The sequence below is a fragment of the Empidonax traillii genome, unplaced genomic scaffold (assembly GCF_003031625.1).
Source record: "Empidonax traillii isolate 1590-97213 ecotype Southwest subspecies unplaced genomic scaffold, ASM303162v1 scaffold326:size758569, whole genome shotgun sequence".
NCBI lineage: Eukaryota > Metazoa > Chordata > Aves > Passeriformes > Tyrannidae > Empidonax > Empidonax traillii.
In genome coordinates this window covers 145,016-168,704 of record NW_020955519.1, presented here as the reverse complement: position 1 = coordinate 168,704, position 23,689 = coordinate 145,016, and the positions used below count along the sequence as shown (strand labels likewise).

The following is a 23,689-nucleotide window of genomic DNA, read 5'->3' as shown; positions in this document are numbered from 1 at the left end:
CAGTATGTTCTCAGAATGAATGTTTTGATGTTGAAATGTTTATTGAGATGGATTTATAATGATGGAATTTACATCTGTCTTCCTATCAAGAAAATGAATTTGAGTTTGGATTAGCTGATGGAATAATTTAGGAATATATCATTTATTCTAAATATAAAGTTGGGTTTGTTTTTTTTGTTTGTTTTTTTTTTTTTTTTTGCCTTTTGGTTTGGGTTATTTTAAGAGATAAAGGAAGTAATGCCACCATAGTCACTTGAAGAGGAAAAAAAACCTGCCAGCCAAAAACTCCTGTCCTCCTGTTCTTGAAATACTAATCCCAAACAAGACGACTTTCATATAGGTAATCAAAGTAATTTGATTTTAATGCAGGGCTCACACTCACAAGAATGTCAGTTAGAATTCTGGTTATTAGGCAGGATTTTTATCTCTGCATACTCTGAGGTAAATCTAGAGTGTCAGTAGATCTACATGAAAGGTGCATTAATGTAACTGATATCAAAATTCAGGCCTTTTTCTGTAACAGGAGTCAGAAATTCCCAAGAAGATATTCTCATAATTCTTGGCACTCTGTATGTCTGTCATTTTTATTTTTTTATTTTTAAAACTTCATCCTCTAGTTCCATCTATGCAATTGTATGAAGCTGGTATTTCAACTGTGCTTTATGAGAGCACTTTATGATTAGCTGGTTATAAGAATACCAAGGAACTTTACATTCTCTTATCTCTTCAGTGTTTCCTATCCTTACAAGTTCTGTCCAGAATAATGATCTTTGGATACCATGGACAAAATTGGGCACTGCTGTTCTCTATTTTTAAAATTATTTGTTAAAAACTGTATGACCTTTGTTGGGCAAACCAGGACTATAAACAAAATACCAGATGCCTAATGTGAGTATACCTAAACTGAGCCACAAAACCAAAATGCAGAAGCTTCTTTCCCTGTAGTATCAGTCAGCGCTTTCTATATACCTTGGACTATAAAGATTTTATATGTTGGTATGTTTTTCAGTCACACAGGGTTTAAATTGTTACTGCTAATTTCCAATAATATCATGATATCCTTGTATAGAAAGGTTGTATATTTTGTTTTGATTTTACATTCATAATAAAATCAGGGGGTTAGCGAGGAGGAGTTTTGAACTTTTTTGTTGGTGTAGTATCAGTGGATCATTGACCAAACAGGGAGGTTCATTTTGGTAACATGGTTTGCCTTCATGTGATGTTAAGAGCTTCTCAACAGTGAAAGGGAAGCCAATGCAGGTAGACTTGTCAGCCCTTTTTTGTGGGAGGACGGAATTAAAAAGTGGAAGCAGAAGGCTCATGTTTCAAAGTGCTTCCCACTCGCTTGTCCGTCATTTGTTCAAATTGACTGTCATCTTAGTAATTAAAGTAGAGGTTACTTGCTGTTTTCTTTGAGAAATGAGAGATTTTGATCGGCCTTGAAGGAGTGTCTGTCTTGCCTAAGCACAGCCTGCAGGGAACATCTGGTATGAATCAAATACTGAAGGACAAATGTGCAACGAAGTGGGTCTTGTGTACTTAACACAATATCTGGCTACTTATTGCCTCACTGACTGTAACATCCATGTGGTTTCTAAGGTCTTTGTGAGTTTTCCTACATGGTAAAGTGAAGTTATAAAACCTTAGACATTCCCTATATAGACTGAAAGTTATGTAATTGGGCCTTTTATAGCAGCTGGTAGGATTACTGTGATATTTGTTTTTGTAACTTTTGCACTAGTTTATTCAGGGTGCCTAAGCATAATTTTTTGCATAATTTTTTATGCACAATTTTTTGGGAACACATTTCCCTCGTAAGGAGTTAGTTCAGGATTATAATTGCATAACCTAAAGCCTTAGCCTCAGGTTTCAATTTTTGTTCTCTTGCAAGCGCTGCTGTCTACTCAGTAACACTGAAATGTGAGCAGTCCACTTCATGATTACAAATGCTTTGAGGTTTTTTGGGGGGAAAGGTGGTGACAGGGTAGAGTTGTTTGTTTGAGTTTTTATTTAATCTGGACTGGCATTAGCAATGAAGTGCTGGCTTTGCTGCCTGTGAGATTAGAGAAAAAAGTATTATATAAAGACGGTATAACACCACAACCAACTCTGACTTTAAATCTCTAAGGTCATCGGTAGATGTAAACTAATGCTGAGACTTTTAAATTGCATTTTTTTAGTAGATGTCTTAATACTATGTGTAAGTTGTACTGAGAGATCAGGGTTTTTCAATTTTTTATTTATTTTATAATTTTCCTACAGATTTGATCAGCCAAGCAGAGGAGGAAAACATCAGTATATCTTTCCTGTCAATGTTATAATACTTACATTTTATCAGATTATGTTTACGTTTTCTAGGATGAGCGATTTCCCAAAGGTACTGGACTGGAATCAGGGACCCGTATCCAATCCGTTCTGTGTTTGCCAATTGTCACTGCAATTGGTGACCTGATTGGTATCCTGGAGCTTTACCGTCACTGGGGCAAAGAAGCCTTCCACCATAGTCACCAAGAGGTGAGCTCATGCGCAGCCTTTGCACACTTCCCCATGATGTTCAGCACTTCTCCACCCCAGACTTCCTCCTCTCATTCTCTCATATGTCTTTCATGCTTGATTTTTGTTCTTACTGAAAAAAAAAAAAATGTAGGTAGTGATTGGTATTTTCAGTCAGAGCAGGTAAAATATACAAGTACAAGGACGCATCAAGAATTTTACCTTATGTTCCTTTGTGGAAAAACAGATTCAAGATTTCTTTACTGATTATAAACTCTGTAATACAGAGTTGTTTAAAGAAATCAGTGCAGAGCAGGTGAATGAAATATAAGTGTAAATCAAATGTCAAAACCCAAAATCACTTTGTATATAAAAAGAGAGACTGCCCAGTTATCCTGAGTCTCAACTTCAGCTGTCCAGTAAGGTTTTATTTTACAGTATGGTAAGATTTTAAAATTTATTTCAGTTTACTTTTTTTGGTCTGGCTTCTTAAGGACTGAACATAATTTTGCAACACGTAGCAACAGTATAGCAGGTCTCAATGAGGGGTCTCACAGGAGGAGAAGGTGATTTTTTAATAAAAAAAAGTGAAGCAGAAGAAATTTCTTCATTCCCATTCTTACATCCACACACTCTTGAGCACCAAGATGTGTGTGTCTAGGTGGTATTTCCACAAATCATGCACAGAGACACGAGCATCCAGGTAGTCCCTACAGAATTCTTTGCAACAGGAGGACAAAGGATGCTGTCTGCTGAGCCCTTAAGTATCCTGGTTTCTCTTGAGGTTGAGAACTGAGGTTTTGGGTCAGCTTTTTCTTTAGCCTGTAGGAGTTGATAGCTTTTATCTCTCTAGCCTGTCCCATCTCTGCGAGTTGTCAAGATTTACTCACTTTGACTTTGTCTCCTGACTTAGTTGTCCTTAGAAACTGTGTGTAGAAGTGCTGGTACCTAGATGACCTGCCAATCTGGGTGCCTTGTAAAACTTTATTCTGTTTTTTGCTTCCCTTGTGATGCTTCCCCATCCAGATATTTTCATTCATAACCATCTTCCCCTTTCAATGACTGCTCTATGGGATTTATTGTATTCCTGTAAGGCCTGTGTAGCTGTGTTGTCCATACATGTCCATTTGTCAATCCAAAGTTATGAGTTAGTAGCCAAATACAAATGAATTTGAAAATGGAGCAGATGATGTAAAGGCTGTCGCTTTATTAAAGACTTTAGAAGAGCATCTTACCTCTCATGTCTGGGTGAGGATCCTTGTTATGTCCCATCTGAACATTAAGATGTCTCTCACATAGAAGTGTTATGTACCATTTTCTCTCTGTACTTTTGTTATGTACTTTTCTCTCTGTACCCTCCCCCATGGAAGAGGCCCAGAACGAAGAGGTTAGGACAAAACAGAGTGAATTCTAGCCTGGTGTATTGTCTCGGTAGTGGTATGAGATGCAATGTGGAGAAGTTTAGCTGTACTGAACAAGAACTATTTGTGTGAAAAAGACAGAAATATGCTGGCAAGAGATACTAAAACTAGTCCTCCCAAAGAAGGAAAACAACAGCAATATTTGTTAATTGATATATTTTGTTTATCAGCGAGCTAAGTAGCCTAGCATTCATTTGATGCTTATATATGTATATTGGGCAGTCAATGTCACTTCAGTTGGTGTCACATCTTGTATTTTTTCACCAGTAGCTAGAGGTTGTGCTAGGGGCTGGATTAATATGGTGGCACCAGTGTCCTTGCTCAGAGAACAAAGAGGCATTGATACAAAACTAGGCTTCATTAGTTCTGCTGCTTACACACAATGTATTTATTTTCTAAACTTTTTGTGTTACATTAATCAATTTACAATTCAGATATGTCTCAGACATGCATTGCTCTGTGAAAATATGAGTATTTTATGTTGTACAAAATACCTTCTGTATTCACATACTGAAGTTCATGAATGTTCTACTTGGAGCTGGCTGCTAAACGAAGGTATTTTATTACTAAATTAAAAATATTTTAAGGTCACTTTCTGAGTGTTCTAAAGCATTCTTTTCATTTTCAGGTTTCAGAAAGCCTTTGGATACTGTTAGCAGTTTTTATAAAATGTGTACAAAGTGTTCTGTTTAAAAATATAAAATTATAAAAAAGTACCTAGGAGGGTATGCAGAAGCTGACCTTTTGTGTTTCTGTTCTCTCTGTTCCTATAAAGCTCCTGTGTTTCAAGGACAGGAGATTATGCATGGTAGCACATCATAGTTAACTGCAGTTTACATGACATTTGTTTGAAATGTTGCCTGGAAACTGTCATACTTAAAACACTAGTCTTGAGCTGAGGGATCAAGTCTGGTTCTTCTGCCACCAAAACTGTAATGAGAGAAACAGTGCCTGTTTACAGCTGGAAGTAGTTATTGCTGAAGAGATACAGCCCCAGAAAGCTGTTAAGGGATATTTAACTTCTGTGGCAGATGCCTTTCAGCAGTGTAATTTTTAAAGCCCTTGGCTTATGGGATGTTTGTTTTGATGTTGTGTTTTTGAGCTGATGGGTTCCCAATTCTGCTTCTGAAGAGCATTGGTAAGCTCTAAAATTGAAACACTTGCAAGTATACTGAGACTTTGACAAAATAACTGTCTTCCCACAAATTTTTACTGCCTGCCTGTCTAAAACAGCTCAGTCAATTTACATCACAGCTAGAAAGAGAAAACCAGCATGTAACTGTTGAGCAGTTTTCAAGGTTACTTCAGAGCTAATTACTTCTCTTTTGTTGCAGGTTGCAACAGCAAATCTTGCATGGGCTTCAGTAGCAATACATCAAGTACAAGTAAGTCTGGTTGGTTTTTCATTTTTTTATTGTGTATCCCATCTGCCAGAATTTGATTAGTAGGAACATGGATTGTGATCAAATTTTAGTGGAGGTCACTGCTAAAACTTGGATTCAAGCACCTTTCCTGAACCTGGGAAAACTATGATAACATTTTGGTGTTCATTGAGCTAGTTTTCCTCACTTGGGATTATGCATAAAATAATAAACAGTATTTATACTAAAGTGGAGAAATTTTAACAAAAGAGGAAAAATTCTGGTTAAAGCAGATTTATAACAACTTTGCAGGGTTTTCTTTCTCCTAAGAATACAACTGATAGACTAACTGATTGCTTTCCTTCTGCTTTGGTATTCAGGTTAAAATTATTAGGTGTTGCTAGAAAAGCCTATTTTAAGCCATCCTCGCTAGCTGCTTCGTAGTCCTGTAACTACTGCCACTAAGGATGCCTCACGCTGTCCCTAGCTGGGTGCCTAATGGAGCTTCACACAGCGTCAAAGCTGCTCTAGCAAACCCCAGCAGCTTTGCTAATAGGTTTTGCTACTTCAGCTAGCAGAAGATGATAACACTGAAGCTAAACATATTCTGTCAACTCAGAGAAGATGCTAAAATAGATTCTTCCATCAACTCACAGGAGGAAGTTCGTGACATTCTTTTTTTCAAGATGTCTTTCATACAATTGTCAGAAGACTTTCAGAAAGCTTTCTGCCTTTCTGGGTTTTAATGTTTGCTGCCTTGGTGCTGGAAGTCACTGATTTTGGGATGGTCATTCACATTTAGGCAGCATTTGTTGGCATAGACTGTTGTTGGCATAGATTGTTGTATGCTAGTAGAATTGCAATTGCATGCAGTTGTAGCTTTAGATTGTAAGAATGACGCTTCCCTTAACTGAGAAGTCTTTCACACCTTACAAAACACTGCATGGAAAGTTTAGTTTAAGCTTCTCCATTGATCACTTTCATTTCTCTGCCACCTTCTAAGCAGAAGGTTTGCCCTTCCCAAGGTTTTTGCATGAGAAGAATGCAAAAGTTTTGATCTGGCATTTTATATCTGTATTACACAGATGAAAGATATTACTAGTTCTGAGTGGTATTTTTTTGTGTGTAAAGGAACAAGTACAAATAGAGGCTTTTTCTTGGCCTCAGTGCTTGCTCTAGTAATATACAGATGTACAATTGTACTTCAGGTACACAGTATGCAATTAGATGAAGTAAAAATGCAGTTGAAGGCTTTACTTCATCTAACATTTTTGTTCTAAAAAGTAGTATGCATACTATTTTTGTGTTCATATTCATATTCATGATGATTTCTCATGAAGTTGCTCATATATCATCTGTTGCTTAGCAAAGTTAAACTTGCCTGATGTCAGTCTGCAGTTGTGTCTACATGCTACTTTGCAACCTGGAAAATAGTGGTAGAAGTGTGGTGAGAAAGGAAGGAAACAAAATATTTGACAATCTCAGAAGAGCTGAGGTTCTGGAAAAGGAGATGATGTTGATTCCATAGCCACTTTCAGTGACAGCCTTTGAGGCACGAACAAATGTAACAACCAACAGCTTTCAAAAAGTCTTAAGAAAGATTTTACTTTTCATTTGAGAGTTTTAACTCAGGAGCTAGATAGCTAAGATTGAAACCCAGCTCACAAATTCAGCTTTTAATTTTATACAGTGTTCTAACATATATATATAGAGAGAGAGAGACTAGTAGTGTTATTTTTTTCATACAAATTAGGTGGATGGGATGTCAGTTTCCCACTGACATCAGTATTCTGGTGCAAATGATTCTATGATCTGTGCTTCCAGGTGTGCCGGGGCCTTGCCAAGCAGACTGAACTGAATGACTTCTTGCTTGACGTATCGAAGTAAGTGTGATTTGCATCTCATGAGTTTATTGTGACAGCATTTCCTACCTTGGATCTTCCAATCTCCCTTTGAAAAACTTAAGCACAGGGACAAGAACAAATGATATGGTTTGCAGTGGTGTATACCTTTCAAACTTCTTTTCTGGTGATGGTGCAGAAGAAAATGTGACATTCAATTATACCTTAGAGATTTTGGTTATTCTTGTGGTTTTTTGCTTGTTTTTTTTTTTTTTTTTTTTTTTTTTTTTTTTTTTTTTTTTTTTTTTTTTTTTTTTTTTTTTTTTTTTTTTTTTTTTTTTTTTTTTTTTTTTTTTTTTTTTTTTTTTTTTTTGTTTGTTTGTTTGTTTGTTTTGGTTTGGTTTTTTTGCCTTTTCTCACCTCTTCTGTCAGAGTTAAACGTGTCTTTTGAAAAGTGACAAATAGGCTTGGTATCTCTTTTCATGGTAATGTTAGAAGGCTTGAAAGGACTTTATGAAAAGTTAGCTAGCATGCTTCAGCTTTCCCTCTCCCCCTCCCCGGTAAAATTTTTTGGACATGTGTGTATACACACACATGTATGCATGAATAGAAGGACTTCAGGGTTAAATACTTGAAGAATCAGGGCTGCCATGTGATTGTTCTTCCCCTGCATTGTCTGAAGCCTCTGTTTTCATTTTTAAGGACTGTGACTGCATGTAATATGTTGCTTTTAATTTCTTGTGACAATAAAGGCAAGATTAAATTGAAAACACAGTAAGAGTGTGAAAGCTTGGGCTTACACTTGCAAAGTCAGTTTAGTGTCTGAAGCGATCTGCTGTTCCTTCATCCCTTTTTGTTTGTCACTGCTATTAGGATCTTTAAATGGAAAAAATAGCTAATAAATTAAAGGACAAACAAGAGTTGTACTTTTAGTAAGTCACAGTCTGGGGTGCTTAACAGTGTTTCATGAAATTAGTTGGTAGAAGAATTTCTAAGTGCATCACAAAGTACTGATGATATTGTGGAAAAATGAGATGTCTTGAATTTTTTCTACAAACACTTCTGTGGGTCTTGATGAACAATTCTCAAACTGATGAGATTAGAGGATGTCCAAGATTCCTATGCCATTGCTCAGGAATTTAGGCAGCCAAGCTGACCCAGCTGGAATGGGGAGTGATACACCACAGGGAGGAGTCTGCCCCTTGCAAGGAGGGCAAGCTGGTTGTATCCAGATGTTTTTCCTATTTTTTTCCTCAGGAAGACCTTTTTTTTTTTTTTTTTTTTAATTTTTTTTTATTTCAGCATAATTCAGAGTGTGTTTCCTAAAGGACACACTTACTGAGTCTTGCACCATTATGTTCCTTTCCAGAGTGCTTTTATGTTGCTAATATCCTTACTGAGCTAATGTACCAGAAATCTCTGGATTAATCTACCCAGGTTTATGGACTGGCAATTTATTCTTGGACTGGCATAGTACTGAGATTGTTTTAAAGAACTTTTTGTTTTAAATTTTTAAGATAAAAATTATGATAAATATTGCAAATTTTTATTATGCCTTTCTATAAGAAAATACTTCTCATGCAGAAGTATTCAGCAATTGCTAGAAATTTTTAGCTTTAACAAAAAAAAACTGTCTTGAAAAACAAAATTGGGATATCTTTTAATAATAACTTTATGATCTTCATGTAGGTAAAGACATACTAGCAGGAAAATAATTACATTCCTCTTAGAAGCGGTCTGAACCTTTTCTTACATGGGAAGAGGGTCTCCTATTCAGTGGGGAAATTGTTAGTGTGCAATGTCACTGGGACATGTTCTGTAATATTTTAGAAAGGGCAGAGTATGCAGTGCTCCACCTCATCATGTCCCTGACAATGTAAAACTAGTGTATTATGTATTTCCTTTCCACCAGACCCAAACAGAATTGAACTGTATATATATTCAAGGCCATGTGACAATGCCTTTCTCTCTGCTGGGAACATTGTAATCCGAGGGTTATTAAGACTTGGCATGTGGAAGATTTAGACTTCTTTTACTAATAAGTTTGACCTTTGTCTTTCAAGGTTCTTGACTGTCCTTGAACAGTTACCACTTTGCTGTGAAACCAAGTTTCTTTCTTATTAAGTTAAAAGATCATCCTCTTTCTTCAGCTTTAACAAGCTGCACCTGGGTGGATATAGAAAACTTACTAAGAGTTTTTTAAATTCTTGCCTTTTAAATAGTGCTAAAAGCTGGATAATATGTGGTGGATTTAGCTACACTACATAGTTTTATTCATTTCTCAGCACATAATATGGGTAAACCTAATGAGATATTTTAATGGATTTTTAAAAATCTATTCTACCGCTTTTTTTTTTCCTTCTTCTATTTGCTTTTAAAATTTTCAGTGTGTCATACGTGCCAAAGCACTGTGATAAATTCTTGGTGTTCTTCATCAAGGACCTATTCAGTTCGTGGTAGGCAATGTTTGGTAGTCTTTTCCTTTTCTTACAGAGAAAATTCTATGTATAATGAAGAATATTCTACAATTCTGTCACTGTAGAATAACTGTGGAAGGAAACAGAGCTAGGACCATTTCTTAATTCCTTTCTGCTGTAGTGAGCCAGTCAGTAATTTTCAAGGTGCAGTGCTTTGTCCTCACTTATTCTGGTTCCACTATTAACCCAGAGTGAAACAGGAGCCCGTGACACCCATTTGAGAAGTGTTTAACTAAATATGAATGCTTACTGACTTCTCTTTCTCTGCAGAACGTATTTTGATAACATAGTTGCAATAGATTCTCTACTTGAACATATAATGGTAAGTTGTCTTTTTTCACTTCTAAGTTTGTTAGTCATAGTTATTAAAGTCCTTCATTGTCCTTTCCTTGAAGACATTACGTCATTGGAATATATGAGCTGTTTGTAATGAACATATAATACAAAGAGTATTAACATGTGGGATGGAAAAGGTAGCAAAGGTCAGCTTCAGTTCACAACTTTCATAAGTAATGAAACCTGACTGTCTCTGAACTAAATAATGTTTCAGAGATTTGAACATTGTAATGGAAAGAATTCTGGTTTTCTTTTTGTTTCAGCTTGTTGTATTGATTCCTTCTTCCTAAATTCATTATGCTACATACTGCAAAACACTGCTGAAGAAGTTACTGTCTGTAGCAAGGCCTAGAGGTCAAACATTACTCCTAGAGTATTTGTTCCAGTTGCTGAATGAGATGTGTAAGACGCCGCATCCCTTTGCTTTACAAAACTACACCCATAGCTAGTCAGTCAGTCAATGTTTTATAGAAACCACTAAAGCAAGTGCTTAGTTATTTCCATTGTAGTAACTAATTAGTGAATTAAAGTACAGTTCAGTAGCAGATTATAATGAATTTTGAATTCAGAATTGTTTCCTGAATAGTGTTTAAAAAGGCATATGGACTGGTTGTTTGTAGCACATTTTGAGTGTATGATATGTGAATTATGCTTTTTAGCTTTAGCTTTCATTACATTCTTCAGTTCTTTTTTCCTAATGTAAACCTGAATCAGGTCTGTGATACCATTGTTTAAAGTTTCATATTCAAAAATTTACTTTCCAACAGTACTCTGATACTTGGTCCAGTCTTCAAAGTGATATTCTTAGCTAGAATATTCAAAGACAACAAAGTTAGAATGCAAACAACATTAAAGTGGTTTTATTTAGAAACTTGAATTAGTAATGGAAAATATTCTGCAGTGTTTGTCTTATTCTAGTTGGTACACAGTCAAGAAATCTGCACATAGGACACACTTCTGAACACTGACTTTTCCAATTTAAATGAACTGCTTAAAAATAGCTTAACATTTAAAAAAAACTGGTATAACATAACATATGGTATTGAGAACAAATATTGATATTCTTCCCTGTTCCTCCCCATGATTAGAGATCTGGTGGAAAACACAATTGGCAGTAAAATATGCTTACTCTTTCATCATCTTTTCCAACACTTGACTGCATCGTGATTCTGCATTTTAACCTGTGTGATGTTTCATACTGAGCTTCCTTTTCAGCTTTCTTCTCTTTCTTGAACCAATTAACTGAATTATGTGTTTTTACGTTTATTGCCATTTTATGAGAGGATGATTTTATCATTATGTGACTTATTCTGTGTCTCACAGTGAGAAAAAGAGTGGAACTCAGTTTCATCTCACTACTTCACCCTTTGGTGATTGCACTTATGGTTTGATTTATTCCTGCAATAATAAAGAAATAAATATAGGGCTTTTTTTCCATTCTTTTTGGTATTATTTTCATTAAAGTCTCCCAGTGAAGCAAATGGTATAATGGTGGTTTTGAATATAGATTTAAGGAGGGGAAGCAAAAGTTCACATTGCCTTAGAAATTTTCTTACCAATATGTTTGAAGTAGTTGCAAGCAGCTTATGCAAAAGTTGATCCCTGGCCTCTCTATTGATAGTGCAAAACATATTTTTGTACTGATACTCCCCTTCAGCCACTGGCCTGGATTGGAGCTAGGGGTTTAGAGAAGTAAGACTCTCTCATCCCATTAACTATTTCTCTCAATTAGTAGTTTTTAAGCAATCATTTTTGAAAAGCATGAGTTGTGATCAAAGTGTGTTCTTGAGTGATATGCATAAAAGCATAAAAGTTTAATTGTATAAAATCAACACTGGGCTGCTGTTTTTATAAAGAAATCTGATGGTTTCTGAATATTGTAAAGAACCATTTACTGGATCCTTTGTCCTTTTTGTCAGTTCTATTCACTCACACTCGTGGTGTGAGTGGTTGATATCTTTAGACTTCTTAATGCTCTGAGGGGGAAAAATTTCACAAATGTTACCTCTTAGATTGCAGTCTCTCTGACTTTCTACTGCTCTGATGGAGTAAATGTAGTAGAAGACAACAGAATCCTTCCAGCCACAAATTCTGTCTGTATGGGAGAGCCCTGCAAGTTTTTGTCATCTCATAGGTGTTTGTTTTTTTTTTCCTGCCAAGGTCTATCTGCATTCATGTGAAATGAAATACTTTATGGTTTTGTTTTTATTTTTGAAAGATAAGAGAAAAGGGGTGGGAGAGCTCATTCATATGGAAGTCTTGTGAATTCTTAAGACATGCCATCTGCATGCATTGCACATCAAGATGATGTCAGCCTCTTTCTCTAGCTGAACAACTAGGTGGCTATTATACACAAAGCTGAGCAGGATCCACCTCAGATCATGCTCTACCATGCAACTGCTGTATATCCTAATCAGAGAGGAAACATGAGAAACCTATCTGAATTGGGTAGAGCAGGTTCTTGAGCCTGCATATGGCGTCTTAAGTTACCTCGGTGATCCTTATTTGATTCTGGTTTACTCTTTCCTCTTGTTCTCAGAAAGGCCATTTTATGTCAGAGAAATATTTCAGTGAAGAGCTACTGTGTTGCCAGGACAAGATTCTGCTCTGACACTCAGTGCTCCTGGCAGTTATTTTCACAAAGATAAAACTTGTTTCAAAGAATGATAGAGACCATTCAAGTCTACTGCTGTACTGTGGTACTTCCTTGACTATGGCTGGTACCTTGTGGGCTTGGTTAGTTCATGTAAAATCACTAAGCCTCAGCTTTTGTACAAATACTGTCCCTGGCATTAGGAGGGTGCAGGCATTTCCCACGGGAAATCCATACGCAGGACAATCTATATTGACACTTCTAATTAAAGAATCACAGAGTCACAGAATGTTCTGAGTTTGAAGGGACTCACAAGGATCATTTGTTAATTGTTATTTATTACAGGCACATTTAGATTTTTTAGAAACAAGCACTACCCTCTCTTTTACATCTGTCTTTGCTGGATATTCAATATCAATATATTTGCATTGAAGATGAAGTCAAAAAACCCAAAAGTGTTCTATTTAAAATCAAGTCAAGATGAATAGTATAAAAACATAGAAGAAGGAAAGGTACTATTTTGAAAAGCCTTCTTTGTGCTTGAAAAACAATTTAATAGGAAAGACCATTTTCTTTTAGCAAATAATCAAGTCTCTAAAGATATCCCTGCATTTCTCAAAGAGAGGAACCCTTTAATTTGAGAAACAATATCAAATAAGGCTTCAATTTGCAATTGTCTCCTCAAAGATTGCTCCTTCAAACAGATTTCTGTAGTGGCTAATTTCTCAAAATTTTATCTTGCAGTGACTTAGGTCTTTATCAGAAAAATGACTGAAGATAATCTAACTCATGACCATTAACCCTACTTTTGTTTTTTTGTCTGTAGATATATGCAAAAAACCTGGTGAATGCAGATAGGTGTGCACTCTTCCAGGTTGACCACAAAAATAAGGAGCTGTATTCAGATCTTTTTGATATTGGAGAAGAAAATGATGGAAAACCTGTCTTCAAGAAGACCAAAGAAATAAGGTAAGAATAGCTAGCAGAAGAATGCAGCTTCATTGTAACTACAGACATGCAGGCATTTTATTACCCAGTTTCTGTGCCTATCTGCAGGTACCCTGACAATACTTGTCATACTGTGATATCATTCCCACCAGGACCCGCCTCCAGAAGGTAGTACTTCTGGGAATGACATTGCAGTGCCATCGAAACAACGTCTCTGAAGCTATAACGTCACTCCTGGAAATGCCGTCTTCCGGAGGCGGTCCTTTTGGAAATCATGTTGGGAAAAAAACAGAGGTGTTCTGAGGTAGGTAAAGGTGCAGGTAATGGTGCACCTAATCCATAGTCTGCCAGTTTGGGACTTTTTTCCCAAGAGGGTTCCGAAGAGGAATTGAAATTTGTGCGATTCAAGCACATCCAAAGCAAGGAAATCACAATTTGTACCTCTTGTGGACGGACTAGACAAGTGTAGAATGACATATGGACTGGTCACTGATTTTGAAGATTTCAAGTTCAGTAATTTAGTTTTACTTTTCTCATGTGAACTTAGATTATTTTGAAACTTTTAAAAAATTTTGATACTGAAGTATGCTTGAAGTGGTGAATCTGAAAATGTATATGGCCCGTTAATAACTACACAGGATTTTCTGCCTAAAATTTATGTGTATTTCTGCTTCATGTCACAGTTATGTAATTTTTACACTTAAATGCTTTTTAAAAGAAAGAAGAAAAACAACAAAATAAATATAGCATATTTCACTTAAAAAAAAATTGTGAGTCCTTAATAGATACAGATCAATATTTTCAAAGGCACACAGATTTCAGATGTGCAGCTTCTTAAAAGGAAAGAAGCGTATGACTAAATATTTTGCTCTAAAATTTTGCTAAAATATTCAGCATGGATTTTATCAGAACTTTTTAAATTTCCTCCTTATACTTTTAAAGTTCTGGGCTAGTATGAGATGTGATTCATGCTGTTGCTTAGACTCCTTTAGACAAACTACCTCCCACTTACTAGTGTGTGAGTGAGAATGGAAGGAGTCAAAATTGGTGCAATTTGCATACTGACAAGCAAGAAGGTGCTGTAAATTAAAGAAGGCCTGCTCTGACATACACTTTCATACTTCTTGATAATTGTTTTTATTGTTTATATCTTTCTGTCTTTTCTGTATGTTATTGAAATGTTGATTCTGAGTGCAAGGCGTGAGCCATTTCACAGATGTTGTATCTGAAAGTGGAGTGCAACTTAAATATCTGTAAGAAAGTGACACTGAGTGAGTCATCAGAAAGGTGTCTTAAGTTAGTGTGATGTACTTATCATAAGAAACAGCAGAAAATAACCTAAAGTCAGGTGTGCAGCGTGAGATCCTGGTGGGTTTATCACTAACTTCAATGGGGATCAGGGTACTATCAGGGTACAGTTACACTTCAAAGTGTTCCACATATGATTATTCTTTCTACTTTTTTTTACATATTTTTCTCCATAAGTTCTGTTCTGTTTGTATTTAATAACTGCTTTATGTCAAAGAATTGAAAATTATTGATTCAACTCAAGAATATATTTGTTGGGTTTAGTTTCCTTGTGGCGATTAAGGGATGCAATTAGTATCATGGCATTGTTTGTGTCATGAAACAGGCTAGATATTCCAGAGTCTACATAGCAAATGCATATAATTTTTAGCTTTGAAATTTCCTCTGGTCTTTCTCCAAATTTTATTTTACCAAATCCACACACACCCTACCTGAAGAAACAAGCTCCATGTTACCTGTGTTGTGTCTAGAGAAAAAAATGAATATGTAAAAATGATAATAAAATCAATACCTTATAAAGATAAACAGAAGTCTCAGATTCTGTACAAATGTTATGCTTATCAGGGATAACCTCCAGGGTTATTGAAGATTTTGAATTTTCATCACTAAAATGGTCATATAATAAAATGTTTCGTATTGAACTAGTTTTATATATACATATGTATGTATACAATGTTTTCAGAAAGTATCTATTAGTTTGTGCTTTTTTATTTTGTTATGTACTACTAGTTGTTGTCTTGTAAGATTTTTCTCCCAAAAGCAACAAAATGGCTCTGGTTGGGAACAAATGCCCGTTACTGTGCCTGAGACAGACTCCACTGGAAAAATGTTTTTTTTCAGGTAGCTCATATTTTGGCTGATACACATTTTTGTTTTCTCCAGATTTTCTATAGAAAAAGGAATAGCTGGTCAAGTGGCAAGAACAGGAGAAGTCCTTAACATCCCTGATGCCTATGCAGATCCACGCTTTAACAGGTAGGATGTTGTTTGTGGTAGGGGAAGGTAGCTCATCAAACCTTTTAGTTAAATTTACCACTTAAATTTCATATTCATATGGATTCATGGAGCTGTGATCCTCTGATGAGGAGGCAACCTGCTTCAACCATCAGAGATATTTTTAAGATACAAATAAAAAATATTGTTTTTATCAAATATAAATATAGTGGAGTAAAATTTAGATTGTTGCCAACTTTCATTATTAGTCTCCCTGCAATGTGATTAATTTCAGGGGAGAAAAAACAGCTGATTAACAAATGGCATTCCTAAAATAGCTGAATATTCTTTATATTTATGAAAAAGCTTACTCTCTGTTTAAGGAAGTATTATTTTTTTACCTTGAAAATGGAGATTAAAGGATTAAAAAGTTCTAAGTATGACACAGTAGATGGAAATATTTGAGGGCTTTGGAGGTGAAATTCTTGGATGTACTAATTACAACTGCTTTCAAACAATTCTTTATTGTGGTCATCAACATTTCTGAGAATCGAGGAATAGATATGAATTGATAATACTAATTCTTTTCTCTTTTTCTTTCTCTTTTATGGCTTTCCAGAGAAGTAGACCTCTACACAGGGTACACAACCAGAAATATCCTGTGCATGCCTATTGTAAGCCGAGGAAGTGTAATAGGTGTTGTGCAGATGGTGAACAAAATAAGTGGAAGTGCCTTCTCTAAAACTGATGAGAACAACTTTAAAATGTTTGCAGTCTTTTGTGCTTTAGCCTTACACTGTGCTAATGTAAGTTTTATTTACAGTTTTTAAAACTGTTAGTTATAATGGGAATACTTAGGTATTTTGATGTTGCATATTATTAAAATGATTCATAATGTGGTTTATTGAATTAAAAAGAAAACAGGAATCATTGAATTCCTTGCTGAATAATTCTATTTTAAGGGATTCATTTGACCCTTTTTGGAATAAACATACTCTGGAAACATCAATTTTGAGTAGCTAAAGTGAGAGAGCAAGCTCTGAAATATGAATGGTATCTGTCTTCTATTTTCCTTTAGAAAGTATGATTCTTATTTACTGTTATAAGTTCAGATTACATGTTTTGCAAATTTAACTGGGAGATGGAGTTGCTATGCATTCTTTCAATTCCATATGCTTAATACTCAGAGATCAATTTATACCTTTATATTCTATAGTATATACTCATAATTATCCATGCTTCTAGAGAACAGTGGATAGCTTTTTTTGTCCTCAAATCCTTTACCCTCTCAAAAATTACTATTCCTGTAGGATACATAAACATTTAATGATCATTACTATATAAATATAAAAATGCAATAAATTTAATAAAAATGCAGTGCAGAAAAACTGTGTATATTCATGGGAGATAAGATACAATGCAGTGCCAGTTAAGCCTGTTGATTTAGGTTAAGTGATTTTACCAGCATCGTGTTGTTGATACACTGGGGCAGAAAATTTTATTAGCAGTTACTTAAAGTTGTTTCATACAGGTCGATGCAAGTAGAAAGGCCTGCATATAAATTATACTTGAGACTTTGCAATCACTCAGTGGTGTGTGAGTTCACTCTTTTCAGATGGTGAATGTTACCATTCAGGGCATACTGCTCCAGATATTTGTACCAATTAATAGCTGAATTTGTACCAATTAATAGCTGAATTCATGCAGTGGCAGAAAAAAAGAATTGTGCCCTGTTACCGGTTTTCTCTCTGTTAGCATTTATGACTCCTGAACTTTGAGTCTTTTTCCTGGGAGAGCTCACATGCAGTGGAATGTCAGCTGAGCCTTAGATGTTTACCTGAGTGAACAGATGCAGAATGATGTGATAGAAGGCCTAGTTTTCCAGAACTCTTGAATTTCATATAATCTGTCACTTTTCTAATGTGTGAAATTGTGTAGCCAAATGCACTAACATTTTTGCAGATGTGTATTTTAATAATCAGTGCTTGAATACAGGAATTTTTTTTTCCTTTATTAAAATTTCACATTCATAATGACTTCCCTTTTTCAGATGTACCACAGAATTCGTCATTCAGAGTGTATTTATCGTGTAACAATGGAGAAGCTATCATACCATAGTGTTTGTACAGCGGAAGAGTGGCAAAACCTCATGCACTGTACACTGCCTCCACATATTTATAAAGAAATTGAGCTGTAAGTATTTTTCTTATATAGCTACAATGGTATCTTGTATCAGGCTGGTAAAAAGACAGGGTTTTTTTCCTATTTGTAGTGGAGTGTTTTGTAGGAAGCACTTTTATTATTGAATTATCAAAATATCATGGAGTTTAATCTCTAGCTTTCTTAGTTATACTTAATGACCTGTGAACGAAATTTATCTTTCAAATATATAAAATAATATCTTCTCAGAATGGCAGCATTTTCCACAGGCATGGATAGGTATGGTAGTTGCTTTAATCATTAGTTGTTACCTAGGATTTGTAGAATTGAGCTTCCTTCTGATAGTCCCAAGTCACTGTCAGATTAAAGCCAGAGAGGAGGCTGAACTTGGAACATCAGTATTTAAGACCAAATGCATGATGTCATCCCCTTGGATATGATTTAGAATAAAATACATGCATCCTAGCTTGTTCCTAGAATGTTCTGTTTTTTGGGTTTGGGTTGGTAGATGGTGTAGGGGGTGTTTGTTTTTTTTGTGAGTTTTGAGTGTGTATGTGTGTGTACATCTGCTTGTGCTTCTTGAAGGAGGGGAAAATGATAATTCAGGATTATGAATCCCAAGTGCTAGGGTTTAGAGTTGCAACCTAAATTTAGAGGAGGACTTCCCATCCAGCCTCTTAGTGTTTCTCTGATATAATTCAGTTAATTTCAGCTCTTCAGTATCTGCCATGTGCTGAAGATGTACTTCTATCTGTATTTTATTGTCAGTGCCCACTCAATGCTAACAACGTGAGTCATCATATTTTTTAGTCAGTCTTTCTGGTCCAGGACAGTAAATTCTGCTTTAGTGACCAGGTGCCTGAAGTCAGCTACTGAGTCACAAAATCTAAGTTGTCTCTGTAAATCAAATCTCCAGACTTGTTCAGTTGTGTTCAGCACTGAGCACTGTAGCTGTGAGCGAACAAAGCACGTGAGCCTGTGCTTAACAGGGAATGCTTATAGTTAAAGTTCATTACATGCTGAAGTGATTTACTTTAATTTCAGAGTATTAGCAGCTTGCAGGATTGCTTATTCTTTGCAATACAATTTCTTGTGCTTTGTTAGGTGATATTATATAACCCACCTCCTCATAAAAAATGAATTTTACTTGTAAAGATGACAGATTTCATTCTAAATTATATTATCATCCCCTAGTTCAAGCAATCTGAATACATTTAAGCATTTCCCAAGCAATTCAGCTACCTTCTGCTGTCTCACACCTGCTGTGCTGTTCATTATGCCACATTACATGCAAGTGGTTAGCTGAGTTCCAGGGAGAGGAAATAGAGGGCTTGAAGCACAGAAGGCACAGGGAAAGGGTTAAGAAATCCAGGGACAAACAGTCCTGCTGTCCCAAGTCCCTAATATTAGGCCCAAATATTGATATCAGGAGAGAGGAGAAGTCTTCAGCTAATGAAACATAAAAAATGTGTTATTGAATGTTTAATTTTTTAAGTTTTGTCTTGATTTCTATTAGCCAGTAAAAACTAGTTTTTTCCTCTATCAAAATTAAAGCAAGTCTCACACAATTTGTGACAGAAATTATTGAAAAAGAAGGCCAGTAAATATATTATTAGAGACACCTTGTTTACAATTCCTGGGAGAAAAGAATGCTTTAGGAGGGCCTGTAAAACCCTCATAATCCCTGAGATTTTTTGTCAATTACTTAAAAAGTGAATCCTTAAATAAAAATTTATGTTTCTGTTAACTAAACAAAGCAAATCAGTTGGACGCTATCATAAGGGTGTTTTCCAGCCTAAATGATTAAATGATTCTATGATCCTATGAGCATGGTTCCATTGACCTTAGCAGAAATATATAACTTAATGTTACTGTAAAATACAGCCTATAAATTCAGTATTCTGTGTGTATTCAGAAACAAGTGAATGTTGCTGCGTATGCATTACCGAGTCATTTTCACCTGCTTTTAGTAAGAATGAAAAGGTGTTTGTCTTTACTAAGCTGAAATTTTCTTCTTAGATACCATTTTGATATCAGTCCATATGAGGATGTCTGGCCTGCCATTTTTGTCTACATGGTTCACCAGTCCTGTGGGACAGCCTGGTATGAAGTATATGGTTTATTGCTTTAATTGTGTTATTTCTGTGGGGGTTTATTATTAATAATTTTTGAGATAATTATTTCCTAATTCAAGGTCTATTTTCTTTGACATTTATGTACTATGTTTATTCTGTACAGGGATGTAATAAGCAAGCTGGATCTCCTGTCCCAGCCTCTTGGTCTTCAGTTAATAAAATCTGGGAACAGTCAGGTTAAAGAACTCATGATATCATTCAAACAGTGATCCTTCCAAAATATAGAAGCATTATTTGGTTCTGAGATGAGATTACTTTTCAGATAGAAGATGGTGAAGATATTAAAGGCATTCTTGACAAAAAGGAGAGGATTGTTAATACTGAGTTTTCAAATATATAGTTGCTGAAATTAATAGAGTTTATGGTAAAAATAAACCAAAGTTAGATCTTATCATGCTAAATGAATCAGTTATTTGTGTAGTTGTGCGTTAATTATGGAAGTGAATTATTTTCAAATTAAATGCTTCATTTATTTTCCCTTCAGTGTCCATTATCCTTACTAAGATCAGTAGTCTCTTGGCTGAGTATGTCCCATTACTTAAAGAAGGGAACTACTCAGAATTATGGAAAAAAATCTGTAGGTAGTCAATTGAAAGGGGAAGTATCTCCTTACAAAAGGGAGCAACATTTGGGAAATATTTGCTGGTACTTCATTTTATCTTACTAACTGGGTGGGTCTTTCTGTCTTCCTCAATGCTGCAAAGTGAGTGACTGTTCTAAATACAGTTCTCTAGTGCTCAGTGCAGTTAGATTGTTTCCATTCTTGACTGAATGGCTGTGGATGCAGGATAGGGGCTCAGATTTTCAGCTAGGTTCTGTTCTCTTCCCTCTCTGACTCCCAGTCTCTTCCTTTCAAAGTGTGACTTCAGTGAGAAAAAAATAATACCTACTTGATGTTTTTCAAATGGGTCTCAGCTTTCACATATAAAGAAACAAAAATGAGGAAAATATTTGAAAAGGAGACTGTTTGGACTGGACTTGTATTTAATTTCTGAAAGAACAAAACTTCTCAACCCTTTGAAACAATTACAAATATTTTAAGACAAAAATTTGATTTTTAGTATATTAAGGAGTAAGGCTGTGTCTTTAAGTATGTACCTATAAAATGTGTAATTGTAGAGTCCAGAGAGTATTTCAAACAAAAGTCTATAATACTCATTATATTTTTTTGCTCCTCTGAAGACATAATATTTTACTGCTTCGATCAAGTATACAAAATGCATCACTGGAGGAAGTAATAGTATTCTATGTTGAGGCATCATTGACACTGGTTTTCCCTTTAGCTATAATGGTTTTGTTATGTACGTTGACCATTGAATTGATATTGGATGTAAATGGAAGTTACTATTGTGATATTCTGAATTATGATGTACTACTTTAAACAATAGTTCTATCAATTGTTCTAGAACTTCCGACTTTCTAGAATTAAAAAAAAGAAAGCCTAAAACTTTTTGAAAGGCAATATGCCTCTGGTTTTACTAATGTCTGACTAAGGATAAGAATAATAATGACCTCGCTCAGCATACAGCTATACAACTATGTATTTCTATAGAATTGGCTCCACGCAATAGATATGTTTACATTTTTACGTATAGCTTGGAGATGTTCAGCTTTTTTTTCTCAGCTCTCATGTACTGCGAAACTACAACATTAGCACCTCGTTCCTGATATACCCAAGAAATTATCAAAACATGGAACGTAAAAGGAAGTCAAACCCCAGTAACAGGGGAAAAAATGAGATCAAGGGAAAACTGATCTTTTTAATCAGATCAGATAAAGAGTCAATGACCTGGGACTGCGACATCTGCAGTTAAATTCTGGACTCAGGTTTAATTTTCCTTCTTCACCCCGTGCAGCTCAGAGGAGGTATTTTAGAAAATTTTACCTGATACCTAATCTGTGCCTGAATTTCCTATCTGATTTCCTATCCTGTTCCTACCTAAACAAAAAGGTATTTAGCTTTCCTTTCAAAGGAGCACTGGTAGATGAAGTCTAGTAAAGGCTATGCAGAACTCTGATACTACATGTGAACTATCTCAAAGGTGTTTTTGATGAGCACATATTTGATGAGCCAAACATAATGACGACTTTATTACTTTTTATTATTACCTCAGTGAAAATACTCTTGTTCCTAAATTAATTTTGCTTTTCTATATTAAAAGCAAAAATATATCAGAAAATCTTGCAAGAAATAATCCCCTAATTGCTATAGTTTTGGGGCATTTATATGGTTGACTGGAAGTTACTTAACGAAGTGTTGTTTGGTGAAAAGTGAATAAACAGTGAAATGTGAATTTCTGTTCTGTTTGGCCAAACTGGAAAAAAAAAATCTAAAAGTATCTGAAAAAGAATGTCTTCCTTTTTTCCCAATTTCAACATTGGAGCATTTCTATTTGAACAGGTTGATTTCTTCTGTGTCCTTTGCTTAAAAAAACCTGAATTTTCTATTTTCATCACAAATCATATTTTCAAATTGTCCATTACATGCAGAGTTTCACTATTTTTCAAGTTCAAGAAACGATTTTAAAAAATTACTTTTTAAGTTTCTGGGAGCAGGGAAGGTTATGTAATTGTGTTGACTGATCTGGGTAGCATGATTTATGTTCCTTAACAGATTAAACTAAGATCATTGTCAGGTATCCACACTCGAGGAGGCTCAGGGCAGACCTCATCACTCTCTACAACTACCTGAAAGGAGGTTGCAGCCAGGTGGGGGTTGGTCTCTTCTCCCAGGAACTAGCAGTAGGACAAGAGGGCATGGTCTCAAGCTCTGCCAGGGGAGGTTTATGTTGAATATTAGGAAGAAATTTTTTACAGAGAGAGTGATCAAATATTGGAATGGGCTGCCTTGGACGTGGTGGATTCACTGTCTCTGGAGGTTTTTAAGATGAGACTGGATGTGGCACTGAGTGCCATGGTCTAATAACCGCGGTGGTGTTGGATCAAGGGTTGGGCTTGATGATCTTGGAGGTCTTTTCCAACCCAGTTGCTTCTGTGATTCTATGCATGACTCTTGATGTCATTCAATGAGCCATCCACAGTGAGAGTCAATCCTAGCAAGAAAAGTAAATCAAAGAGCATCTTTTCTCCTCTGTTGGTTGTTTTTCCTGTTCATATCTCTTGTCTCTGACCAAATTAATTTCTTTCTAGCTTTGAACTTGAAAAGCTGTGCCGATTTACTATGTCTGTAAAGAAGAATTATCGCCGTGTGCCCTACCACAACTGGAAGCATGCAGTTACCGTTGCACATTGCATGTATGCCATACTACAGAACAACCAGGGGCTTTTCACTGATCTAGAGGTAGGTGACAGGATGGTATCAGTTACTACACCTCATCAGAGCTATCAACTCTCATACAAGTACGTTTTCTATGCTAGAGTTTTTTTGTCAGCTTGGGGAGAGTGTATGTCAAGGTCCCCATAGAGGAATGGATGTGAGTAGAGAGCCTGAGGAAGGAGAATTAATCAGATTCCTAATTCTAGACATATTTTTCAAGTCTGCTCCTGAAAAAGCTGTGGCAGATTTGCTGTAAGTCCATGTCCAAATTTTGAGGTTCTCACTGCCCACTTACAACCACAGTCTTTAATAATTAAACTGTGTTGGATCTGTTCTGAGGGAGGGAAACACCTTGGATCTTGGATCCTATGAAGTCTGGGGGATCCTGAATAGGAGGATGAGGTTT

General features: G+C 35.7%; 1 protein-coding gene across 3 annotated transcripts in view; it reads left to right on the top strand.

The window, feature by feature from the left end:
• PDE10A (phosphodiesterase 10A) overlaps window positions 1-23,689 on the top strand; it is a 358,019-nt gene that overhangs the window by 312,885 nt on the left and 21,445 nt on the right. For all 3 annotated transcript variants that reach the window (XM_027891692.1, XM_027891693.1, XM_027891694.1), the window contains exons 7-16: window positions 2,359-2,514; window positions 5,249-5,299; window positions 7,100-7,158; window positions 9,864-9,915; window positions 13,349-13,491; window positions 15,661-15,753; window positions 16,331-16,517; window positions 17,762-17,904; window positions 19,891-19,974; window positions 23,157-23,307. In XM_027891692.1, coding sequence (XP_027747493.1) covers window positions 2,359-2,514; window positions 5,249-5,299; window positions 7,100-7,158; window positions 9,864-9,915; window positions 13,349-13,491; window positions 15,661-15,753; window positions 16,331-16,517; window positions 17,762-17,904; window positions 19,891-19,974; window positions 23,157-23,307 — 1,119 coding nt within the window. The remainder of the gene's footprint in view (window positions 1-2,358; window positions 2,515-5,248; window positions 5,300-7,099; window positions 7,159-9,863; window positions 9,916-13,348; window positions 13,492-15,660; window positions 15,754-16,330; window positions 16,518-17,761; window positions 17,905-19,890; window positions 19,975-23,156; window positions 23,308-23,689) is intronic.